The 21,412-nt window shown below is 47.7% G+C and overlaps 1 protein-coding gene across 1 annotated transcript in view; it reads right to left on the bottom strand.

Annotated features, from left to right (window-relative positions):
- Window positions 1-21,412, bottom strand: part of Stk32b (serine/threonine kinase 32B) — a 336,180-nt gene that overhangs the window by 111,627 nt on the left and 203,141 nt on the right. The window contains exon 4 of the mRNA XM_063230171.1: window positions 6,799-6,972. Within this exon, the coding sequence (XP_063086241.1) occupies window positions 6,799-6,972 (174 nt within the window). The remainder of the gene's footprint in view (window positions 1-6,798; window positions 6,973-21,412) is intronic.

Raw genomic sequence — 21,412 nt, 5'->3', positions numbered from 1 at the left:
CATTGTAAGGAATAGTGGGACCTTGAATAGCTGCAGCCTAGCGGAGGGTTGTTCAGTTATTGAGACCCTTAGACAGGATTACTGGGGTCTCACAGCTCCCACCTGTGTCCCTGTTCCCTCATGTGATTGCACCTCACCCTGCACAAACTCTCACTGTGGTGCTATCAATCACGAGATCCTCAGTGGAGCCAGCACTGTGCAGGTCTGACTTTCAATCTCCAGCTAAGTAAATCTCTCTTTTTTTTTAGAGTATCCAGCCTCAGGCAATGCGAAATGAACTAACACAATTAGATCGACCTAGACAATCCAGGAGAATCTGCCACTCTCCCATCTCAGGGATAGTGGATGAGCACTTTTAATTCTATCCAGGCCTTAACTTCTTTCTGACATTCAGGGCCATACTCACAAGCTCTGGGAATTAAGATGCAGATAGCTTGGGGAGGGAGGTTTTTTTGCCCACCACAGGTGGTGTTTTTATCTACAGAAAAGAAACCAGCACCTTGGAGAGATTCAGTGATGTGACTGAGCTCAGGCCAAGGCAGCCAGGCTGTTGTTAGACAAACATCATCCTAGAGCTTTCATCATAGAGCTTGGCAGCTCCCACCAGGTCAATGAGCTGCAGCCACAGAGCACTTTCCATGATGCCAGACGCTCTATCCACATCCTCTTATCAGCCCCACCACTCTGTGCCAGGTGATGGTTCCCTTTTGGTAACAGAGACAGTGGTCCAGACCTTCCCACACACAGGCCTGCCCAGTACCTTCCTGCCCTTGGTTATGGGGTCTGGATTTTTCCCTTTCAAATTCTCATTTCCCCACCACTAGGAGGATTAGATCAGAGGTTCTCACTTGCTTGTGAACTCTACAGCTCATCAAGAGGGACATGAACTGGGCCCAGAGAGAGCAGGGCACTCAGGCTGTGGGTTAGGGGGACCTGGACTCTTGCACTATCCTACTTGCACTGGCATTCCTGAATGAGATGCCTTTCCCACTGTGGACACGGGACTGGGGCCTTATTTTGCTACTTGGTGTCATCCCTGTCCCTGTGCTGCGGACACAGCTGATGTCCCACGAAGGTGCAAAGGGCAAATGGGAACCCTAACCTGGCCTCATTCTGTGATCAGTGTTTTGGGAGAAGCACACAGGCAATTTTCCCATATTATTGAAAGTCAAGATAGTTTATCTTTGCAAGATTCAGAAGACACAACCACGAGGCAGTGGTCCATATAGAAAAGTGACAGTAATCAGTCCACGCTGTCCCGCAGAGTACAACACAGCTTGCCGGGAAAAGGCAAGAGCTTCGAGAAGACAGGAGGTTGAATGGTGCAACTTGATACATTTTACCTGCACATAGGAGCCAGAAAAAGTCACTGCTCTACAAGAGCTGAGCATGTGATTTTTCTTCCTCAAAAGCATGGGCAGTGGACAGAGTGTAGGTGAATAAGTATTGTTGGAGAAACTAATGACTTCTGATGGGCCTCAGGCATTTTCAGACCATGATTTGACATGGGCAAGCCCACTGGTGAAAAGTTTGACTAAAAATACTGTTTAAACCAACTCTGATGACTGATAACTTGTGTCTGTAATAGTGAACAAAGGGCTTCCTCATATTTATGGGACTTTGGATTGGGTTTTTAAAAGCAGGAGAGAAGAGACAATTATGCAGGTCCTCCGTCACAGAGGAGTTCTGTTCGTGTCAGGTCATGCTCCCCATGTGGACAGAAGCAGCTGACAGGGCCCGCCCAACCTTCAAAACCTGGGGCTACCTTCACCACCTATCTTTTGTTGAACATTTTTTTCGAGCATTACTTTTTGTACTGCAAGAATCATGTTGGCATAATGGAATGGTATGCAAGACTCAGGGACATTTTTAACACCAAACACCAAACTTCTGGGGAGTTTCATGCTAGTGGCATGGGTTCCACCACAAACTTTCCCATGCAGGCTCCCCAGCTGAGCAGAAAAGTCACATGATGTGGATATCAGCTTTTGGCATATGACTTTGATTTTTAAGCGCAAGGCCAGGTTCAAAAAATATGGTGTGTGTTTGAGTTTAAAAAAAACTGCAGTAAAAGACATATTGCCTTTAACTCCTTCAAAATACTTCCCTGTAACTGTGAACTCATTTATCCCATTATTCCTTCTGTTTTCTGAAGCATTTCTGGAAGTCCTCTTTCATGATGAGTGTCTTCACAGTTGTCTCCATGTTCTGAATAAATTCAATCAATTTACGGCGATTTCTGTCAAATAATGGCATTAAGGGGTCCCATCTACCGCCTTTGCTGAATCTGTCACAGTGCGCCTCCTGGCTCTTCCCTAAAGCCAAGAAGACTATGAAAACTATTTTGAAGGAAATTAGTAACAATGTGGCTTTTACTGGAAAAAATTTTAAAACATGTGCAATATATTAACTAGTGTTAATTTCCTATTATTTTGTTTTGAAATTCTGTATTGTTTTAATCTTTTTTAAATTTTGTTTTTAAAATAAAAAAATTTTTGCTATATTTTTAATCATACTTCATAATTTAGACACAAACTTGCCCTCCTTTCCTTCACTATTTCTTCTTACCAGTATTTAGGAAGATGCTCTATGAGTCAGGCACTGTGTAATGTGTCTTGAAAACGTGGAATGAATGAGACGGAAAATGTCCCTGTGCCCGGGGACTCGTGTTCCCCGGCTGCCTGGAAACAAGTGCTGATAACCAGGAAATAGTGACTTGGGGGTGACAGGCAGGAAGGAGATAAGGTGCAGGGGTTGGAGGGACACAGCAGAAACCAAGCTCAGATAATATGGTGTCAGGAACACCCTCCGAAGAAGTGGGGCTCTTCTCTCTGTCTCAGAGCTGTCTGTGAGTTAGCCGGATGGGGGCGATTGGGAAGGATGGAGCCATAGTCTTCCTCTTGCACCTGGGAAGGTGGGGTGCAGCCCAGAGCCTCTGTCTGTGAGGCAGATTCCATTTCTGTGTTCTGATTCTAGGGCTCACTGGCAGCGACTTTAGGTTTGAAGCTGAACCCCAGGAAATGTCGCAGCCTCACCTACACCAGGGCTACACTGCTGTGCCTTGGGGGCCGTGAGGGCACCATGGGCTGGCTGTACATGTGCTTAGTCGCATGGTAGCACACACAGGCACACTCAACCCTACAGGCACTTTGGAACTAGTTTCTGGTGACTGGAAGGCTGGGGGCGCCATGTGGCTCAGTGGTCCAAGTGGGGGACCTCAGCTTGAAGCCTGGTTCGATGTCCTGCCAGCTGTGTCCTGGGCCAAGTCACCCAGTGTCTGCAAAGTGGGGGTCATGACAGCTCCCAGCTCGCTTTATTGTACCAAAGATTCAGTGAAACGACTCTGTGTGTGCTCTATGTGTCTATGAAATGTATTCATGTGTGCTATAACCTGCATGCCCACAGGTGCATATACACATACTCAAATATATTTAAATTTATATTTACATATGTATGTATTTTACAGTGGTATAGATACCCAAAAGTGTAATACCCAGAATCCATTTGATTTTGCATGATTTGCTCCATCATGAGGCCCGCTCTCGTGATTTGAGGAATCCACTCCAGGTGAAGAACCCTCTTGGGTACTCACAGGGCTTTCAGAAAGCTCTTTCCCCAAGGACATCATTCCTGAGCTTCGATCCATCAGTAAATGAAGACAGACAGAGCCCCGACGGCGCGGCACCCCCCCACTCCCCCCACCCCCGCCCCACTGATGCAGGCTCCCATCACAGGCCTTCCCACCTAGAGCCTCTCTCTGCACTCCCTTTCCCTCCCTGGAGCTCCCTAGGCTGCAGGGTGGCAACGTTTGGCCCAGTCTTGGCCTAGAACGGGTGGGGCAGCGGCAGAGTCTCACTCATCACTTTTCTCCAGGGCTTACACGCTGCTGGTCCAGATGGTTGTGGAAATAATGAGACTCCGTTCAAATGTGATGAAAAGCAAACCGAGCTGTTGCTTAACGGTGCCTTATTCTGAAGTCACACTGACGGGATTTTAGTTTCTAGGTCAGGTTCTCCAAAGGTAAGGGGAAGGAGGCGCCTCTGGGCAGCCCTGTATACACAGAGAAGGCCTTTGTGAACCTGGTCTCATGGAATTTGTGTACCAGTCTGACACACAGGTGTCAGATCAGGAAACTGAGGTTGAAAGATCAAATAGGAGGGGCTCAGTAATTCACCCACGCCCACCAAGGCTGGAGATAAAAATCCTTGTTAGCCCAACCCAGGCTTGGCTTTGTGCTTGACCAAGCGTGTTGGAAGGAACCCATCTGTCCATCCCTCTATCCATCCCTTTCATATTGTAGGTTCGACACTTATTCCTTATCTCTATGTGAAAGACTTAATCCCCTTTCACATTTTAGTTTCAGACTCTCTGTTGTCCCCTAATAAGGAAACTGAGGCTCTGGCAGGCTTGCCTCTCCACAGCCTCCAGGAGACACGTCTGTCTGTCTGTCTCCCTCCTCTGTGGTCCCCAGAGAGTCCTCCTACATCTGCAGAGATCAGTTTTCAGGCAATTTGATTCGGCATACACAGAGATGATCCACGTAGTGAACTGCATGGTACCTGATGTCTGATACAATGTTTTCAGCCCCTGGAACTAACAATTGTCTTAATTTTTGTTGTTGAGGTCTCAAAAGGAATTTCTCATTTAACTCAACTTCAGACCCTTTGCCAACTGAATGAATCTTCTTTGACTGCAGCCAGATCCATCAGTAGTCCCACCAGCTGGCTTGGGCAGAGGAGGCTCTCCCAAGTCACTCAGTCCACACTGCAGACAACAGACATCCTTCAATGTCACCCCAGAACCTCCTGTCTGTCTCTCTTTTGGACTAGAGTTCCAGCTTTCTCCAGCTTTCTTCCTCTTCCTTGACTGACTCCTTCATTTTAGGGTACACCTGCTTTTCTTGTACTCTAAAGAAGGTGCACAGCAGGCAGGTTCTTGAAACTCAGGACTTGTGCAAATGCCCCCTCTCACTGCTGATTAATATGCCTGTGCTGCCTGCCAGCCTCTGCTGCAAACTATCCTGGTCCTTCAAACTATCCTGGTCCTTGCACCCTTTAAGGCCAGGGGCTCTCTCCTGGACACTCAGGGAGCATGAAATTTACTTGCTGTGCATCCAGTTCTTGCCCTGGGTCTGAGCCTGGAGAAAGGATTTTCAATCTGGATGATCCTGTCTTTCAGGTTGGGGAGATTTTCTTTAATTATTTCATTAATGATTTCTCCCTCTATGTCTTCTTTCCTTCTGATGTTGTTAAAATGATCCCAACTTCCTTGTCTTTTGTCCCACATTTTTTTCTTGTCTCTTTCTTGTGCTTGATGGAAGAGCACAGAAACTTTATCTTCCAACATAGCTTTTGAGTTTTTCATTTCTGGTTTTGCATTTTTAATTTGTAAGAGCTCAGTAGGTTCTCTGAGTTGAAAAACTCCCTGTTTTATTTTATGCTTGCAAAAAGCTTCTCTTATCCCTCTAAAATACTGATCCCAGTTACTTTAATGTTTTCAGAACCTTGGTTAATTTGTAGCTCTTTTTCCATGTCATTGCTTACCCCTCAGTGTTGGACTCCCTGGACGGCCCTGGTCCTGGCTGGGAGTGGGTAAGGAACATGAGGCGCTTGTGCTTGCTGGGGCACAGCTGAGTGGTCATGGGCTCCCAGTGGCATCACTTGGTCTGGCTCCATTACACTGTCGTGCAAACAGTGTTTTCCCTGGAGGATGCAGGCTCACAGACACCACTCTCTGACCCTGACATACGCAGGATTAGATGATCTTGCTGCTTCTGGGGCAGTATCCCAGCCCGGGAGGGACAAAGACCTTGAGCTCAGACACTCTGTTCTCTCCTCGGGGACCAGGCTTCTGTCTTCTCCCTGGACGCAGCCCGGGGTTGCAGGGCTTCTTAGAGGTTTTCAACCTGTTCATCTCCTTGTAGCCTGTTTTTCAACCTCCTGCTTCCAGAGAAGTGGCTGCCAATCTGTGAGCCTGCGAGGTTTTCTTTAGTGTCTATCAATCAAACCTCCAGACGACGACATAAAGTTCAGTTTCTGAGTGTGACCGCCCTACGCCAGGCACCACTCCCATCTTCCCATTTCCTAACGGGCATTAGTCAGTCCCCAGTCAGTTTCCCCGCCCTTATGCATCTAACATTGCTCCCACAATTTCATTAGGATTTGAGAAGGGAGAAAATACCGCAGTTTGCACATGTACACTTAATTTGCTTTCTTCACCTAGAAGTCTAAGTCTTTATCATTTCCAAAAACTTATGCTAGAAGCAGGCCAGGTGGGCCCAGCGCAGAACACAGGTGAACGCATTTGGAGCCATTTGCAGCAGTCCTGCCTGTGGCCGGGGAAGACCTCAGGATGAAGCCACAGCTTTCTGAGGCCTCTTGCTTAGCTGCTGCTCCATGGCCAACTTGCTTTGTTCACCTGTGCTGGACACACACTGCTGGGTACAGGCAGGGAGAGGCACAGTCCCCAAGGAGGAGCAGGGTGCAAGCTTTTATGCCAAGCCCAGAGCCAGCATGGTGGGGTGAGGTGGCACAAATCCTCCACGATGGGGGGAAGATAGTAGCATCCCTCACACTCCTCACTCATGAGCAGGATGATGTCACTGTAGCTCTGCGGGCCTGGGACAGGAGGGACAGCCCATCCCAGACACCCCGGGGTGGGAAAGCCCTGGCCAACCGCAGCCCTGTGCCCAGCCCCAGCAGTTCTTCCCCACCCAGGCAGGAAGCTGTCTGTCTGCAGGGAATGTAAAGGCAACAAGGAAGCTGCATGGCCACTTCTGGACGCGTCCCCACGCAGTACCTGTGGATGATGTGGCACCTCTGCAGATACTCCAGGGCCAGCGCCAGCTCGCAGATGTAGAGCTTCACCGTGCCCTCTGTGAAGTGCACATTCTGCTGCAGGTGGTAGCGAAGGTCGCCACCCAGCAGCAGGTCCACCACCATGAACATGTCCTCTTCGTCCTGGAAGGAGTACCTAGGGGCACAGGGGACAGAGGTGAGGGAGGAGGCCCTCGGCAGCCTGAAGATCAGTACCCCTGTTTAGCAAAACATTGAACAGAGGTCCAGAGAGAGATGCAGATGCTGCCTAAATCATGGAGTTTCTGGGTAAAGGGGGAAGGGGGGAAAGGTTCACAGCTCCACGTGCCACGCACATCCGTGGATCCCCTTATCCTCAGTGTGAGAAAAGTAAGCAGGGTTCCCGGCATTAGACCCCAGGCTCTGGCAGGCATGCATTTATCTCTGGTACCGGGAATAACCAGGGTTGCTCACTAACTTACGTCCTGGCCCTTTTTGTTCCTTATTTTGAGGCAAGCTCTTTCCAAGTCACTACAGCACGCAGGATCTCACTTGCAATCTTTCTGCCACAGACTCTCTATGGGATTACGGGTGTGTGTCACTACATATGGCTGGCAGACGCGTTTTACCTGGTGCTGGGCTCTAACATGTGCCTTCAACAGATGCTGTGATTCCTCGCAGGCATAATTTGTACTTTGAATGTTCTCAAAGGCTCACGTATTAAAGGCTTTGTCTCCAGCCTGGGCTCTGCTGTGAGGTACTGGATCCTTTAAGGGGAGGGCCCAGCAGGAGGAAGTGAGGTCCCCAGGGGCATGGAATCAAAGCAGATACTGAGGCCCAGTCCCTTTCTCTTTCCTTCCTGGTGCCCATGAGGTGAGCAGCCTCCTGCACCCCTGTACCTGCACCATGACGCACCTGCCACGCCAGGCCCAAAGCAGCAGGCCACAGGGCCACAGACCGAAACCTCTGGAACTAGAGCTGGTCACCTCATATGGGCTGATCACCTCAGGTAATTTGTCACAGTGATGGGATACTGTCTGACCCACATGCATTGGACTTGCACTGTCCGATGACACGACCTCCCCACTGTCCCTGTGATCTGCTCTCTATCACCCCCCCCCCACCTTGGACGTTTGGAGTTTGCTCCTAGAATCCCTCAATGCTCTAGGAAATTCAGGTCCTGACACTGAGAGAACAAGCGGATCCCAAGCCACCAGGAGAGGCCCTGAAAGGGAAGCTGAAGACTCCCATGGACAGCCTCTCCAAACCTCTGGGCATTCTGCAGATTCCTCACGGGGGCAGAACCACCACCCAGTGGAGCCCGATCTCTCCCCACCCCCCACCACCACAGCACCTGAGCCTGAAACATGTGGTGTTGAGTCACTAGGTTTTAGGGTGGGTATTTGTTTTCTATTGTTTTTGAACATAAAATGGATACAACACTAAATTCACTTTCTAAAAGATTGCATTTGGGCTTCCTAAGGACTGAGGAACTAGCACGCACAGTGAGGTGTTGTTAAGCAGTGGTAGAATGGCATGTGACATCACAGGACATTGTGATGTTCCTTGTGGACTCATGGACCATAAGCATGGAATAGTATAATACACTAGGGAATGGTGTCTGGGAGCTGGGACTCCCCAGTCCCTCTGAGTACCAGGACTGCATTGTTCCCCTCATTCAACAGAAGAGCACACGGAGACCCAGAGGGACAGAGGGACTGGCAGGTCACTGTCAGGCTGGGGACAAGAGCTCCAGCACCCCAAGATGACTGTACTATTGGGTACCACTGCGCATGCATGGTGTTTCAGTGACCTTGACCAACAGCCTCACAGAGGCGACCTGCCCATGCTCCAGGCACAGGAGAGGTGACAAACCATCTGTGAATAGGTTGAGGGACTTTAAGTGTCACCCAGCTGTGCAGCCTCCTGGGACGGGGACTTAGGGTCAGAGAGGGGCTGTGCCGTTCTGCTTGTCCATCCCTCTGCTGCTTCTGATTGTCCAGGATAAAGGACGGGAAGGGGAGCTCTTTATCATGAGTTTCCCAGTGTCTAATGAGCACCTACTTGTGATAGGCATTGAGCTCTGTTCTGGGGATGGGGGAAGAAACTGTTCTTGTCCTGAAGGTGCACACAACCCCTGGAGGAAGAGGACTTGTCTAACAGTGGCTGGCGCCCAGGCTGCAGCTCCAGGCTTCCTTGTGGGGCAGGTGGATGTGGGGAGGGAGGGAGTCCGCTCCAGGCAGGCAGTGTGGGTGGGAGGGGAACATGGGTCCGGGGCAGTACCGAGGCTGTGGTTCAGACAAGGTGGGGGTTGGGGCCCCACTGTTCACACGCTGAGCAAAGATTGATAAGCCGCCTTAAGGAGTCACTGTGTTGTCTTGGATGAGCAAGAGTGAGGTAAGGTGCAGTGTTGGGAGCCTGCCGTATTACCCATGACAATATAGCCACAGGATGGCGTCCGCCTACCGCCTCGCTGCTCCCCCGCCCATCGTGTGCCCAAGATGGCACACACATCCTGCTTCCTGGTTCTTGCTCGGCTTACTGTCCCCGCCATATATGGTAATGATTGATTGCTTCCTTGTTGCCGCCCAATCGCCTGTCCCCACGTGTAATCCCATGGTTGGATAACATTAGCTATATAAGCCCAAGTATAGGAAGTGCCCGACGCACAACACGGAAGAAGCCGTCGAGGACGGACATGTATTGAGGTTGCTGCCCAGTCAATAAAGGTGCTTGCAGAGGCTGAGTGTTCGTGTGCTCCATTCCGCGGGACGGAAGCGGCTCCGGACAGTGCAGTTCATTCATGAGAGCAGAGACGGGTACAAGGCCCAGCAGGGTCCAGGATGAGTTCCCACAGGAGGCAGCTGCCAAGGGCAGCGAGGACCAAGGGGCCTGGGCTGTGCTCACCAGGCTGCTCTGGAACCCCCAGCAGGGTCCTAGATATTTCGATATTTGCCCGTTACTGAGTCCAAGGGCACCATTGTCAGAAGTTTCAGTAAGAAAATTCTTTTGCCTAGTGTTATGGCTTGCGCCCAGATGTCCCTCCAAAGCCTTATGCAATCACAGATGGGGCTTTTTTAGAGGTGGCTGGATCTAGAGTGTGTGATGCTGGGGTTGGTCCACGGAGCAGTGCTAGGCTGAAGGACACCAGGATTAAGGATGTGAGCACCACCCGCCCTGAGTACCCTGGATAAGACAGAAAGAGCTGTGATCCCCCTGGTTGCTTTGCTACTTTCTGTCCTCCATGAACTGTTTCTCCTCTGCAATTCATCTTCCATACCACTGTGCCCCGGAGCCAGCTCTACAAACTATGAGCTGAGTAAACCTTTCCTTCTTTAACTTTGGGCATCAAGTATTTTGTCTCAGCAATGAGAGAAGAGTAACTAACATCTAGAAAACTTTATCTTTTAAAGTCTCTTATATAATTTTAAATTCTGTGATATCAAAAATTTAAAAGAATAAAGAACATTATATTTTATGCTCTGATTCTTAGGTCTATTTGTCTGTCACTGAACCATCATTTATTAATTCATTCATTCAACAAACACTTCCCAACACAATATCTCTATATGCAGTCACTGGGCAGGGCACACAGTGCTGAAGCAGCACAGCAGGTTGGTTCTTCTTTTCCTGCATCCTAGGTCATCAGGTAGGAGACACTGTCCATCAGAGAGTGACATGGACCGTGAAGAAATGAAGTCAGAAGTCAGACACATGAGCTAAGACTAGTGTGCAAGGCTGGGGACTGAACGATCAGTGTTGGAGACTGTGTTTGATAAGAGGAACAGAAATGCAAAGGCTCTGAGGCTGGACAAAACCAAGAGAGTCTCACAGCTGGGAGGGAAGAGCCAGTGTGGCCTGGAGTGAGAGGTGGGCCATGCGGAGCAGTGAGCAGGTCAGAGCTCTGCCTCCACACATGGATGAACCCTCTCTGGACTGATGGATTAGGAGACTAGTGGGGTATCCATTGTGGGGTACTTTACGGTGAAAGCAGTCCTGTTTCTCCAATGTTGTCCCCTGCCCTGCTGTAACCCAGCGACAAGGCCCTCCCAGATGCCCAGAAGATGCTGGTGACATGCTCTTGGACTTGCAGAATTGGGAGCTAAATCAGCTTCTTTCCGGGGGTAAATTTCCTGGACTGTGGCATTCAGTTATTGCAGTAAATGAGCTATGACAGAAGGAAGGACTTTAGAGTCCGTTTTCAGGAGTGTGGAAAATCATCAGTCTGAGAGGCGACCTGGGCTGCCTGGTCTTTCACAAAGCTCTGTCTGGACACAGGTGCAGAGTGGGCACAGCATAGAAATGGGACTCCTTGAAGGGCACATGGGGCTGAGGCTGGGAGCCTGAGACTCTGTGGTTCCTGGGGAACCATTCCTCCTGTCCCCACCACCCCAGGGTCTTGGCCACTGCTTGCCAAAACCTGGTCACCTGGGCATCTGTGGTACTGTCTGAGCCTTACTAAGGAGCTGGGGGAAGCCAGGCTCAGGCAGGAGAGAGGTGGACCAGGAGGCTTGCTGGGTGGCCCATACCCTCTGAAAGGCACTAGCTGTGTCTAGCTTGGGCTCAGGACATGGATAATCTTTGTCTGTCGCATGGCTGCTGCCCAAGTGATGCACTGTGGGAATGGCTGGGTGTCCGCACAGAGCCTTGTAGGCTGGAGGCACTGATCTTTCCCAGACACAATGGTTCCTCCTTGTCCATCAGTTAAGAGACCCAGTCTCCAGCAATAACAGATAGAAAATCAAACATGCAAACTTGCCACATCGGAGCCTGGGAGTGTGATTGTTGACAGCCTTGATAGCTGATGTGACAAACACCCCTCTCTAATCTTCTTCAACATTGTTGTAGCCATCTGTGTGCTGTTTCTCTTCTGTTCAATTCCAAAATAAACATGCAATTTCTTGAAATTTTGCTCTGGTTTTTGTGGGACTTATATTGGGCTCACAGATAAATATAAAGATATTTTTACATGCTGAATCTTTGTAATCATGAACACGGAATATCTATTTATTCTAGTCTTTAATGTTTTATCAATAATGCTTCATAAAATTTTCTACTTAAAGGTTCAGCATGTACATATTTTTATCCCAAGATTTTAAAAATACTTTTTATTGTTATTATACATATAGTCCTTAAAAATGGTTTACTAACTGGTCATTGGAAGATAAAATGGAACTCTGGGATCACGTGTATTTATGTTCTATCCAGGCACTTGGTTAATCTCTTAGCTATGAATGCTTTTGCTCCGATGTTCCAGGCTTACCATATGAACATGGCTATATCTCCTTCAAAAACCTGCCACGCTTATATTATTCCAATATTTATCTGTATTTATTTTTCTTATCTTGCATCAGTATTTGAGGCTTACAATAAAACATTAACTAAAGGCAATGGAGGACACATTAGTGTACTGAACTTGAATTGTGTCTCAGTATCAAGCAACCTGCCGTCTTTGATGTGTATCATTTATCTAGATAAGAAAGTTCTTTCCAGACTTGTAAGAATTTTTATTATGAGCAGGTGAAGTGTTTAAATTTTTAAACCACCTTTGCAATTCTAGACTAAAGCCTACCTATGGATAACCACACACATGTGCACACTCACACAGTTCACACGGATTTCATTTAGGATTGTTACATCCAATGTTCTGAGGACTGAGCCCTTATTTTCCCATTTCCACTGACCTGGCCCAGCTTTGGTATTCATGTTAGTGCTGGCCTCAGTGTGTGGAGCTGTCATCTGGTCCCACTTGTTGGTACTTAAGAAGTATGTGTGAGAGACCACATGTGTTTGCAGACAGTCTGGTCTCACAGTGTCCTTTGTTCCCCCACTGCTGACTGGTCTGAGATTCTCCTTCCTCAGTGTGCGCCTCTGCCGATGATAGAGGACTCACAGCCCTTCCATGCTACAAAGAACTGGGCAAATAAATATCCTTGGCTGCGTAGGATGCACGCGGAACCCATGGGGCTCTGGTCTAGTGGGTGGCAATGAGTCACCAGGACCTTGTGGAGTGCTCTCTGTGATGTGCATGAGGCTGCTGAGAAAGAAGCTTGCTTCCTCTAGGTTCACTCGGCTGGAGCCTGTGAGCCCGTGGCCAAGCGTGTCCAGGGCTCTGCTGCTCCACATGGAAACCAGGTCTCTCTGTTAGAGTGAGGCTGCAGACAACCAAGCAGGGCTGAGAGCTGTACACAGAGTTGGGTGCTGGTGGAGGTGCAGTTCCAATCTGGCCAGAAGATAGGTCCATTCCTGAACTTTATATGTACCCATGTACATATGGCTTTTGACTTAAGCTGTTTTATATTGTAATGTTGTCACTTAGGATTTGTCTTAGTCTGTTTTCCATTACTATAACAAAATACCTGAGAGTGGGTAACTTACCAAGTAGAGTTTATTTAATTTATGACTCTAAGGGTGGGAAGTTCAAGAGCATGGTGTAGGCATCTAGTGGGGGTCTTCTTAACATAGCCAATGGCATCCCATGGCGAGACATAGAAAAACTGCCAGGTCTGGTCTCACTTCCTCTTCTTGCAAAGCCACTAATCTCATCATTGGTGCCCCACCCACATGACCTCATCTAATCCTAACTGCCTCCCATGAGCCTCATCTCCAAATGCCATTAATTTATGACTTTGAGGACAGAGTTTCCCACACATGAACTGTGAGAGGATGCAGTCAAATTACAGCAGAACAAAAGAGCCTCCTGGTACAACTTTTCATGCATTGTTGCCGTATGGAAGGGTTCAGATGTCCAAAGAGAAGCCACAGGATTGAAATACAACATACCTCCCACAGATACTGAATTTGTATTCTACTTGATGATGGGCTATTGAGATATCACATTAACAATCAGTGCAATCTTCACTCTCAGTCACTGCCAAACAGTCAAAGGGCATTTCACTCAATATTCCATCAGAACTCTGGAGGAGCACCGTGAATTTTCAGGGGGAAACTAAGACTGGAATGAATTCTAAAGAGGACAAAGGAACAATACCAAGATGTAAAGTGAACAATAATTTAAGCAGTAAGTCATGTTTAATTTTTTTTCTTGCTACAGATTCAGATTTTGCCCTGGGCCCCAATCCCTATCTGGCTAAAGAGACTTGATGTAATTATTGAAGAACAGAGAATGTGTCCTTTTGTTTGATATCTCGGGAGTTTTGTGCCACTCTGTGGCTTTGTATCTTTGTCTTTTTTGCTTCTTCTTGGGCTAGAATTATAACTATGCTCTCATAACTGCGTTGCATACTGTTGTGGAGATCACAGACGAGGAAGCTGTGCAATGCCCCCGACCCACGGAGAAAGCTGGGTGCTGAGGTTTCCCTTGCAGGGACACAGCAGGTTGTGAGCAAGGAAGGCAGGGCCCCTGGCCTGGCTGTTGCAATACGCCAACATGAAGAGTGCAATGCTGGTTTCTTATTTTTCATTTTTAAAAACTTTAAAAAATTTCCTACTTTGCCTTCCAAAGGACTCAAGTGACTTCTAAAATTTAACAATTCATAATAAGCAAGCCAAAGATCAAGTCAAGGGAAGAAAAAGATCTGAGTAAGTGGGAGTTGGTGCCTATTCCCAGGGTATACCGCAGACCCTGTGTGCTTGTCTGAAAGATGCCCATCTCGTATCTCTAACTTCCAAATACCCAGAGCAGGCCGCACTGTGGTCCGCCCGGGGAAAACGATCAATCACTGGTGTGAGACACACGTCGTTTGGCTGACACATAATGGCTGTACACACTTACGAGGTCCAGTGTGACATTCTGACACGGATGAGTGTTCATAACATACAGTGATGGAATCAGGGCGCACGGCCTACTCATCCCCTCCGATGCTTTTCACTTCTTTATTTGGGGACCGTGAGTACAGCGGCTGACAGGGCTCATGGCTTCCACCTTCCTCAGCCCTTGCCAAAAGCCAGTGTTTTAGCCAGGAAGTCAGCAGTGACTGCTCACTTGACTCTGGAATGTTCGAAAAGGAGCCTGGAGTTGATGTCTGGCGCCATGACAAGGCCCCTGGACACACCCACACTCTCTTGCTGCCACTCAGTGCCTTACTCCTTATCCCTGGGGTACCACCACTCTGCTCTCGGCTGCCACCCATTACCTGGTTTATAGCATTCCCAATGGGAAGCAGTTTTACTCCACAGGGAACCCTGGACTTGGACAATGTCAGGAGATAGATTGTTATTGCAGCTGGTGGGGGACTTCCAGCATCTTATGTGTAGAGGTTGACCATGCTTCTAAATATCCCACAGTGCTTAGTGCCTTTGGTCCCTGCCCCAAAGGAGGCACATGGGGCCTAGGTGAGAAACACTGCTTAGACTGGGGCTGTCTCCTTTAAGAAGCTTTCTCTAACTCTGGGACACTGGAGTGGGGAATCACCTTCGGGTCCTACAGTAATGGGACTGAATACTGACATGGGGCTTATGATGTACCAGGTTCCTCCTTAAAGGCTTTACTGTTTCGTTTGGTTTGGTGTTTTTAAGACAAGGTCTCACTATGCAGTTCAGGCTGGCCTTGAGCTTACTTTGTAGCCCAGGCTGGTCTTGAATTTATAGTAATTCTCCTGTCTCAGCACAGGTGTGCACCACCATACCTAGCTCTCAAATGCTTTAAGGATATACACTAATTTAATTCTCCAACTGCCCCTTTGAGGTAAATATGGTTACGAATCACCCTTTGAATCTCAGCACCCATTAGGACTGAGGTTAAATAACAGATCCAAGATGACACAGTGAAAAATGGTGATGGGGAAAGTTGGAGCAGAGTACTCCTCTCCTGAATTGCAGTCTGTGCTTGCTGCTCCAGAGCACTGTCCTTGTGGCATTCTGACCATGTCTCCTGATGCCTGTCCCACATTGTGTCCTTGCATCTGGCACACGGCCCAGAGCATCACACATGGGACTAGCTCACAGACTACCAAAGCACCCATTTTCTGTATGGCATATAAATCATTCGGATGTTCAACACATAGGGCCTGTACAGAAAGATGGATGCGGAGGAGGGCTGATGGGGAAGGAAAGCCATTAGGCAGCTTTTTATGCCACTGCCTATAGGCACAGCCTTTTTGTTTGGCTCCCTGTTGTCAGACTGGGAACTCCTATTGGTCAGAGGGCATGCCCTGACCTCTTGGCAGTCCTCCCTCTGCAGCCCAGAGAGCAGACGCGACCCATCAGAGAGCCAGACTGTAGGAAGACACAGCCCTGCCCAGCACTGCCTCTGCCTGCCTGTTCCTTGGCCAGCGTCTGGCTGATGAATGGGGCTTGCAGGCAATCACTGTTCCCAATCCTGGGTGCTGAGTGTGATTGCACTTCAGAGCTGACGTGTTCGCAATCCCTTTGTGATGCAGGTGCAAGTGTGGGTTTTCTGAATGACTGTGTCAGCCACAAAGTGGGTGTTTCCGCCTCCATCTGTCAGATTCCTGTCTGTCTCTGAATGAGCTCCTAACTCACGAAGAGGGAGGATGTCCCAGCAGCTTTTTGTTGTTGGGACACAAGACCTGATGCCCACAATTTAAATGGCTCTCGGTCTCAGGGGATTCAGTGTATGGTCAGCTTGCTCCAAGGCAGGAGCATCATGGCAGAAGGGGACAGTGGAGCAGAGCTGCTCAGCTCATAGCAGCCAGGAAGCAGAGCACGGGAACACTGCAGAGAGGAAGGGGCTGGGGACCAGATGTAGACCGAAGGCTATGTCTTCATGACCCAACCAGAAGGGTGCCCCACCAATCTCCAGGTTAGATCCCTAAGCTAATCAAGTTGACTCTGCCTTCCCCAGATGGTCGTCATGAACCCTCTGGTCTCTTCTTGGAAAGTGTGACCTGTCTCTACCAGCAACCTTGGAGGTGGGCACAAAAACACAGGAACATCTGAAACAGCACCTCTGTCTAGCTGAAAGGACCATCTGGATATCTTCCTCCACTTCTTCCTGTGGCAAAGGTCACTAAGTACTCAGAGATGGCCCCAGGAAATGGCTATGGGGGAACCCCAGCAGTCAGGGAAAGTCCCTATCCCTCGTGCTCATCTCCTGGGTCTTCCCTGTATGGCTCTTCCAGGGGCAAAGAGGGCAGTGACCCTTTAGATCACCTCAGATCCAACCCATCTCTCCAGCGCACAGATGGAGATGACCATCATGCTCACCTCCAGTGCTTCTCAGCAATTCAAAATCCAACAAGAAAGGAGCTGGGGGCAGGATGCAGCTCAGGGGTGGAGCACCTGCCTAGCATGCGTGAGCCCTAGGTTCCAACCCAGCACCACCACCAATCAAAAATTAACTGAAGTAAAATAATGATGCACACAATTTCATGGTGACCAGCGAGGCCTAACTAACCCAGCCCTAAGTTCATTGAAAAGAAAAAAGGAAAAGAAAGGAGCTAAAAATAGCCTTGTCTGGAAATGAAATCTAACAATGGGAGGCCAGACACACTGTCAGCTCATCCTACACAAGTAAAACGGAGATAATCAAACCTGAATGGTACTTGATACACAGAAGTCTTTAATACCATTTTTAATAACATTCACAATGAGCTTTTCTTTTTTCTTCCTTCCTTTCTTTTTTTTTTTTTAAATTTGACTTCAGCCACAAAAGTCCTCATCTCACTCGAACATGGTAACTTACTGCTCTTCCTGCCAGGCTGATTTTCATCTCCTGTCTCTTTCCCGGGAAGTCAGGTCATACTGTCAGCTGCCTTCTGCCTGCGAGATCCAGGTGATCATGTGAGTGGACGCTAGAGGGTGTCCAGCTCCTCTGGCCACACAGAAGCTGTGGGGTGAGGCTGAGGTGAGTGACCAGTTTGAATCTCCACTGGTTACCTAGCCAGGGGGTGGGGTAGAATCTTACTGATTTTAACACACAGCCCTTGAGCTGCTACAGGCTCTGCAGTAGTTGGCACAGGACATGTAGGTGCGACAGAAGAGAAAGAGGGCAACAAGTGGAACAAAAAGGAGGCGAATGTCCTGTTCACCCAGACAAGAGACTGAGCTTGAAGCAGTAACTCCAACCCGTGCACAGTGCAAAGAAAACCAGTGGCCACGTGGACCAGAGGTTGGCTCTCGGGGGGGTCTAATGAGTGAGGTGGAGCCAGTCTGCCCTGAAGGGGATCTGTGCCCTGCATTCTCTCAGCTGGGGCTTCCTCCAAAGAGAGGCCAGGGAGTGGCATGAAGGTGACTCTTGTGTGTTGAGTGTTTCCTGTGTGACCAGCATGGTCCCCAGGGCTTTTGGCATTACTTACTAAGACTCTGGGCTCTGTGGGAGCTCCCATGCCTAACTTTCCATGCTTTGATGGTGGTAAAATTTATCTGTGTTTTACGAGTGATGGGCGAGGTCCAGAGAAGCTGAGGAACCTGCCTGCAGTCCTACTCAGCTTTTCTCCAGCCCCTGCTGCTCTGAGCGCCTTCTGCACAGCGCTGCTCGGCCCTCGCAGGGACCCTTCCCCTTGACCTCACAGTCCACACTGCCAGCTGAGTCTCAGAGATGCACCTCCCCCCACTTTCCTCTCATTCTGGACATAAGCGTCCTCTACTGAGACCAGCACCCCACTGGGGAAGCCAGCCATTCTCTATGAAGACACCAAACAAAAGCAGATTTTCTGCAAGTCTTAAATGCGAGAAATTGAAAGGCCTTACCTACCAACACAAGTTTCTCAGCTATGTTCTTAAAATACAACGTAAACACAACAAAATGGGTCAAAGGCCCCTAAGTGAATGTGTAAAATGCTTTAAATATTTCATGTTGATGTCATTTGGTTTTTGCAGTGACATGGTCTCCCTTACCCTCCGTTGTATCTAAGACCCACATCTCCTCTGGTAATCCATCCTTTGTGTAACTTTTCAAACTTACTACACATGCTCCTGAGATGTCAGTAGTGGCATGTGGAAGGTCACTTGAGACTTTCCCCAATGTCACCTTCTTAAAAGTGTCACATTGAGTTTAGGGTGTTAAATATATTTTTCCCAGCATAAGCAACAGTTGAAAACACACTGATGGAAATGCACGGCATTGAGCCATATGAAATGGCCACTAGTCCACCCTTTCTCCATCATGCCGTCCCCTCTTCCCATAGCACAACTCAACGGATGAGGCTCCCTCCCCTCCTGGCTTTAGATGCCCTGCACCTTCCTGGAATCCTACAATTCCAAGCCATTGAAGCTTTTCTTTATATTTACCCCATGTGTACTTGTGTGTTTGACTGTGTGCTGTCTCTCCGTCTGCCACATGCACGCACACACACACACACACACACACACACGCCCTGAGTCCCAAGCCTCTGTTTCTGCCAGTGGATCTCAAGCTGAAGCATTGGAATCTCCAGAGGCCCTGGCAAAACACAGCAGGGCCTGCCCTGGGCTTCTGACCCAGCAGGTCTGAGTGAGCCCTGGCACTGGTTATCGCTAACTAGTTCCCAGGTGAGGGGGAAGCTGTTGGTGCAGGGACCACTTCAGTAAGTGCTGGTCTCCATCCTTCAATGTTCTGTCTGAAACAGCGAGAGGAATGCCGACTGAGAACTGTAGGTCTCTTTGGTCAATTTTTAATCAATAAACTTTTAACTCTTTGGCATTGTTTAGGCTCAAATTCAGTGTCACCTTCCCTGGGACACCTTCCAGAACCTCTCTGTGGTGGTACCTTACCTGACACCTCGTAACCCTCCAGGACCTGCTCAGGGCTTGGTCCAGGCAAGGGTGGTGATAGCACATTTCTTCAGTGGTTGAACTTGATGTCATCCTTAAATATTTTTCAAGTTTTACATATTTTTATCATTTAAAATTTACATATAAAATATGCACCGAATCTCAATGCACACATACATATGCTCCATGGAAAGTAAACAAGCATTCATTACCCTGTGCCCTATACACGTAAGCCCTCTTTCAAAAAATAAACAAAAATGCTCTAGGAATTTCCATACCAAATCCATTTCTTCCTTGCCATACTCATTTAGAGATAATTAGCATTCTAAATTCGGCTGTAACATAAATTTTTGTATTTTAGCACACTATACACATCCATGTGATGTAAAATAGTAAAACAGACAAACACATAGAGTTTCATATAATACTGAGTTGATGAACATTACTGCATATGAATGAATGTTACTGAGTGTTTTCACTATTTGGTGACGAATCTTCCCTCTAATTTTTTTGCAGTTTATCCCTGATACATGGAGACCTGTTTGACTTAGTTACTATTCTCCGAACTTTTAAGTTAATCATTCTGATGGATGGTTTTAATTTGCATGCATTTGCCTAATGCCTAAAAAAGATAATCACCCTTCGTTTGTTTACTTGTATCAAATCTTCTATGAAATGCCTATTCATGTCTTTTTATCGTTGTCTTACTGGAGTGGTGTTTTTTATTTTTTCAGTGCTAGGGACTAAACTCAGGGCCTTATGCATGCAAGGAAAGTGTTCTACCATGAGGATCCATCCCTAGACTTAGAGTTTTAAACATTTTGTTGGGCTTTGAGAATTCTTTATATATGCAGAAAAAACCCTTTACCAAATCTGTGCCTTACAAAATTCCTTTATAGAGCATAAGTCTTTCACTTAAATATCATCTAGTTTATCAATTTTTACTTCATGGATCATTGAGTTAAATCTGAAAGCTTTCCACCTGGCCATAGGTAGTGAAGACACTCTTACAATGTTTTCCCCTGAAGTTTAAATTTAACTCCATGACTCATTTTGAGTTTTTTTAAAAACATGAAGTGGACATTTTGCCATGAATTATTTTCTGCCCTGCAGTTGTCTAGCTGGGAAGATCCCTTTCCAATGTGTCCATGCCACCTTTTTTCCCTTCATCTGTTTGTTGAAAAAGCACCCTTCGTCCACTGTACTCATTTTGAAACTTTGTCAAAAATCAGTTGAATATCCAACATTCCTTATTTAATAACTGTCATGGTTTATGTCTTCAGAAACGTTTAACCTTGTTTCATTAGTATAGTGAGTTACAGTTAAAGAGTTTACCATAGATCTTGGAGGAGACTTGGGACTTGGACTTTTCAGCAATGCTGAAACTAAAGACTTTGGCAACTCTTGGAGGTGGACAAAATATCTTTTGTATAAAGGATGTACATGAGTCCTGGGGGCCAGGGGTGGAATGTCATGGTTTATGTCTGTGGCCCCCAGGCCTCATGAGTTTGCATTGTGCATTTGTGATTGATTCATTGTCTAGTGCTTGGATTGATGGTGTCAGTGTTACAACCACATAGGGGTGGAGCCAGGATGTGATGTAATGGCAGGAAGAAGGTGTGTCTTCCTCTTTTGCTGGTTCCTCCTTGCTGTTTGCAGCCATCACGAACTGCAGCCCAGCCATGCCAGCCTGCCTTAGAGCCAACTGAGTATGGGCTGAAACCTCCAAAAACTGTGAGAAATAAACCTTTCCTTTCCCAACTTTGGGCTTCAGGTATTTTGTCTCAGCAATGAGTAAAAAGTAACTAAGACAATAACCCAGTTTTGCTCATGCAACTGGGTTGCTAAATGAATTGGTCTCTAAATAAGGAACTGTGTACAGTGTTTGCCTAACTCTTTCATACAGCACTGTAATGTCTAATGGAACAAAACTACAGTACTATATGACACAGCACAACCAACAAAAACTCCAGTATCATCCTGCAGAAGAAGCTACCTCAAGC

This window comes from Cavia porcellus, unplaced genomic scaffold (assembly GCF_034190915.1).
Source record: "Cavia porcellus strain 051 isolate PalLab524CR breed Dunkin Hartley unplaced genomic scaffold, mCavPor4.1 scaffold_18, whole genome shotgun sequence".
Classification (NCBI taxonomy): domain Eukaryota; kingdom Metazoa; phylum Chordata; class Mammalia; order Rodentia; family Caviidae; genus Cavia; species Cavia porcellus.
Note: the sequence above shows the minus strand (reverse complement) of the source record. Positions and strands in the feature narration are given on the sequence as shown.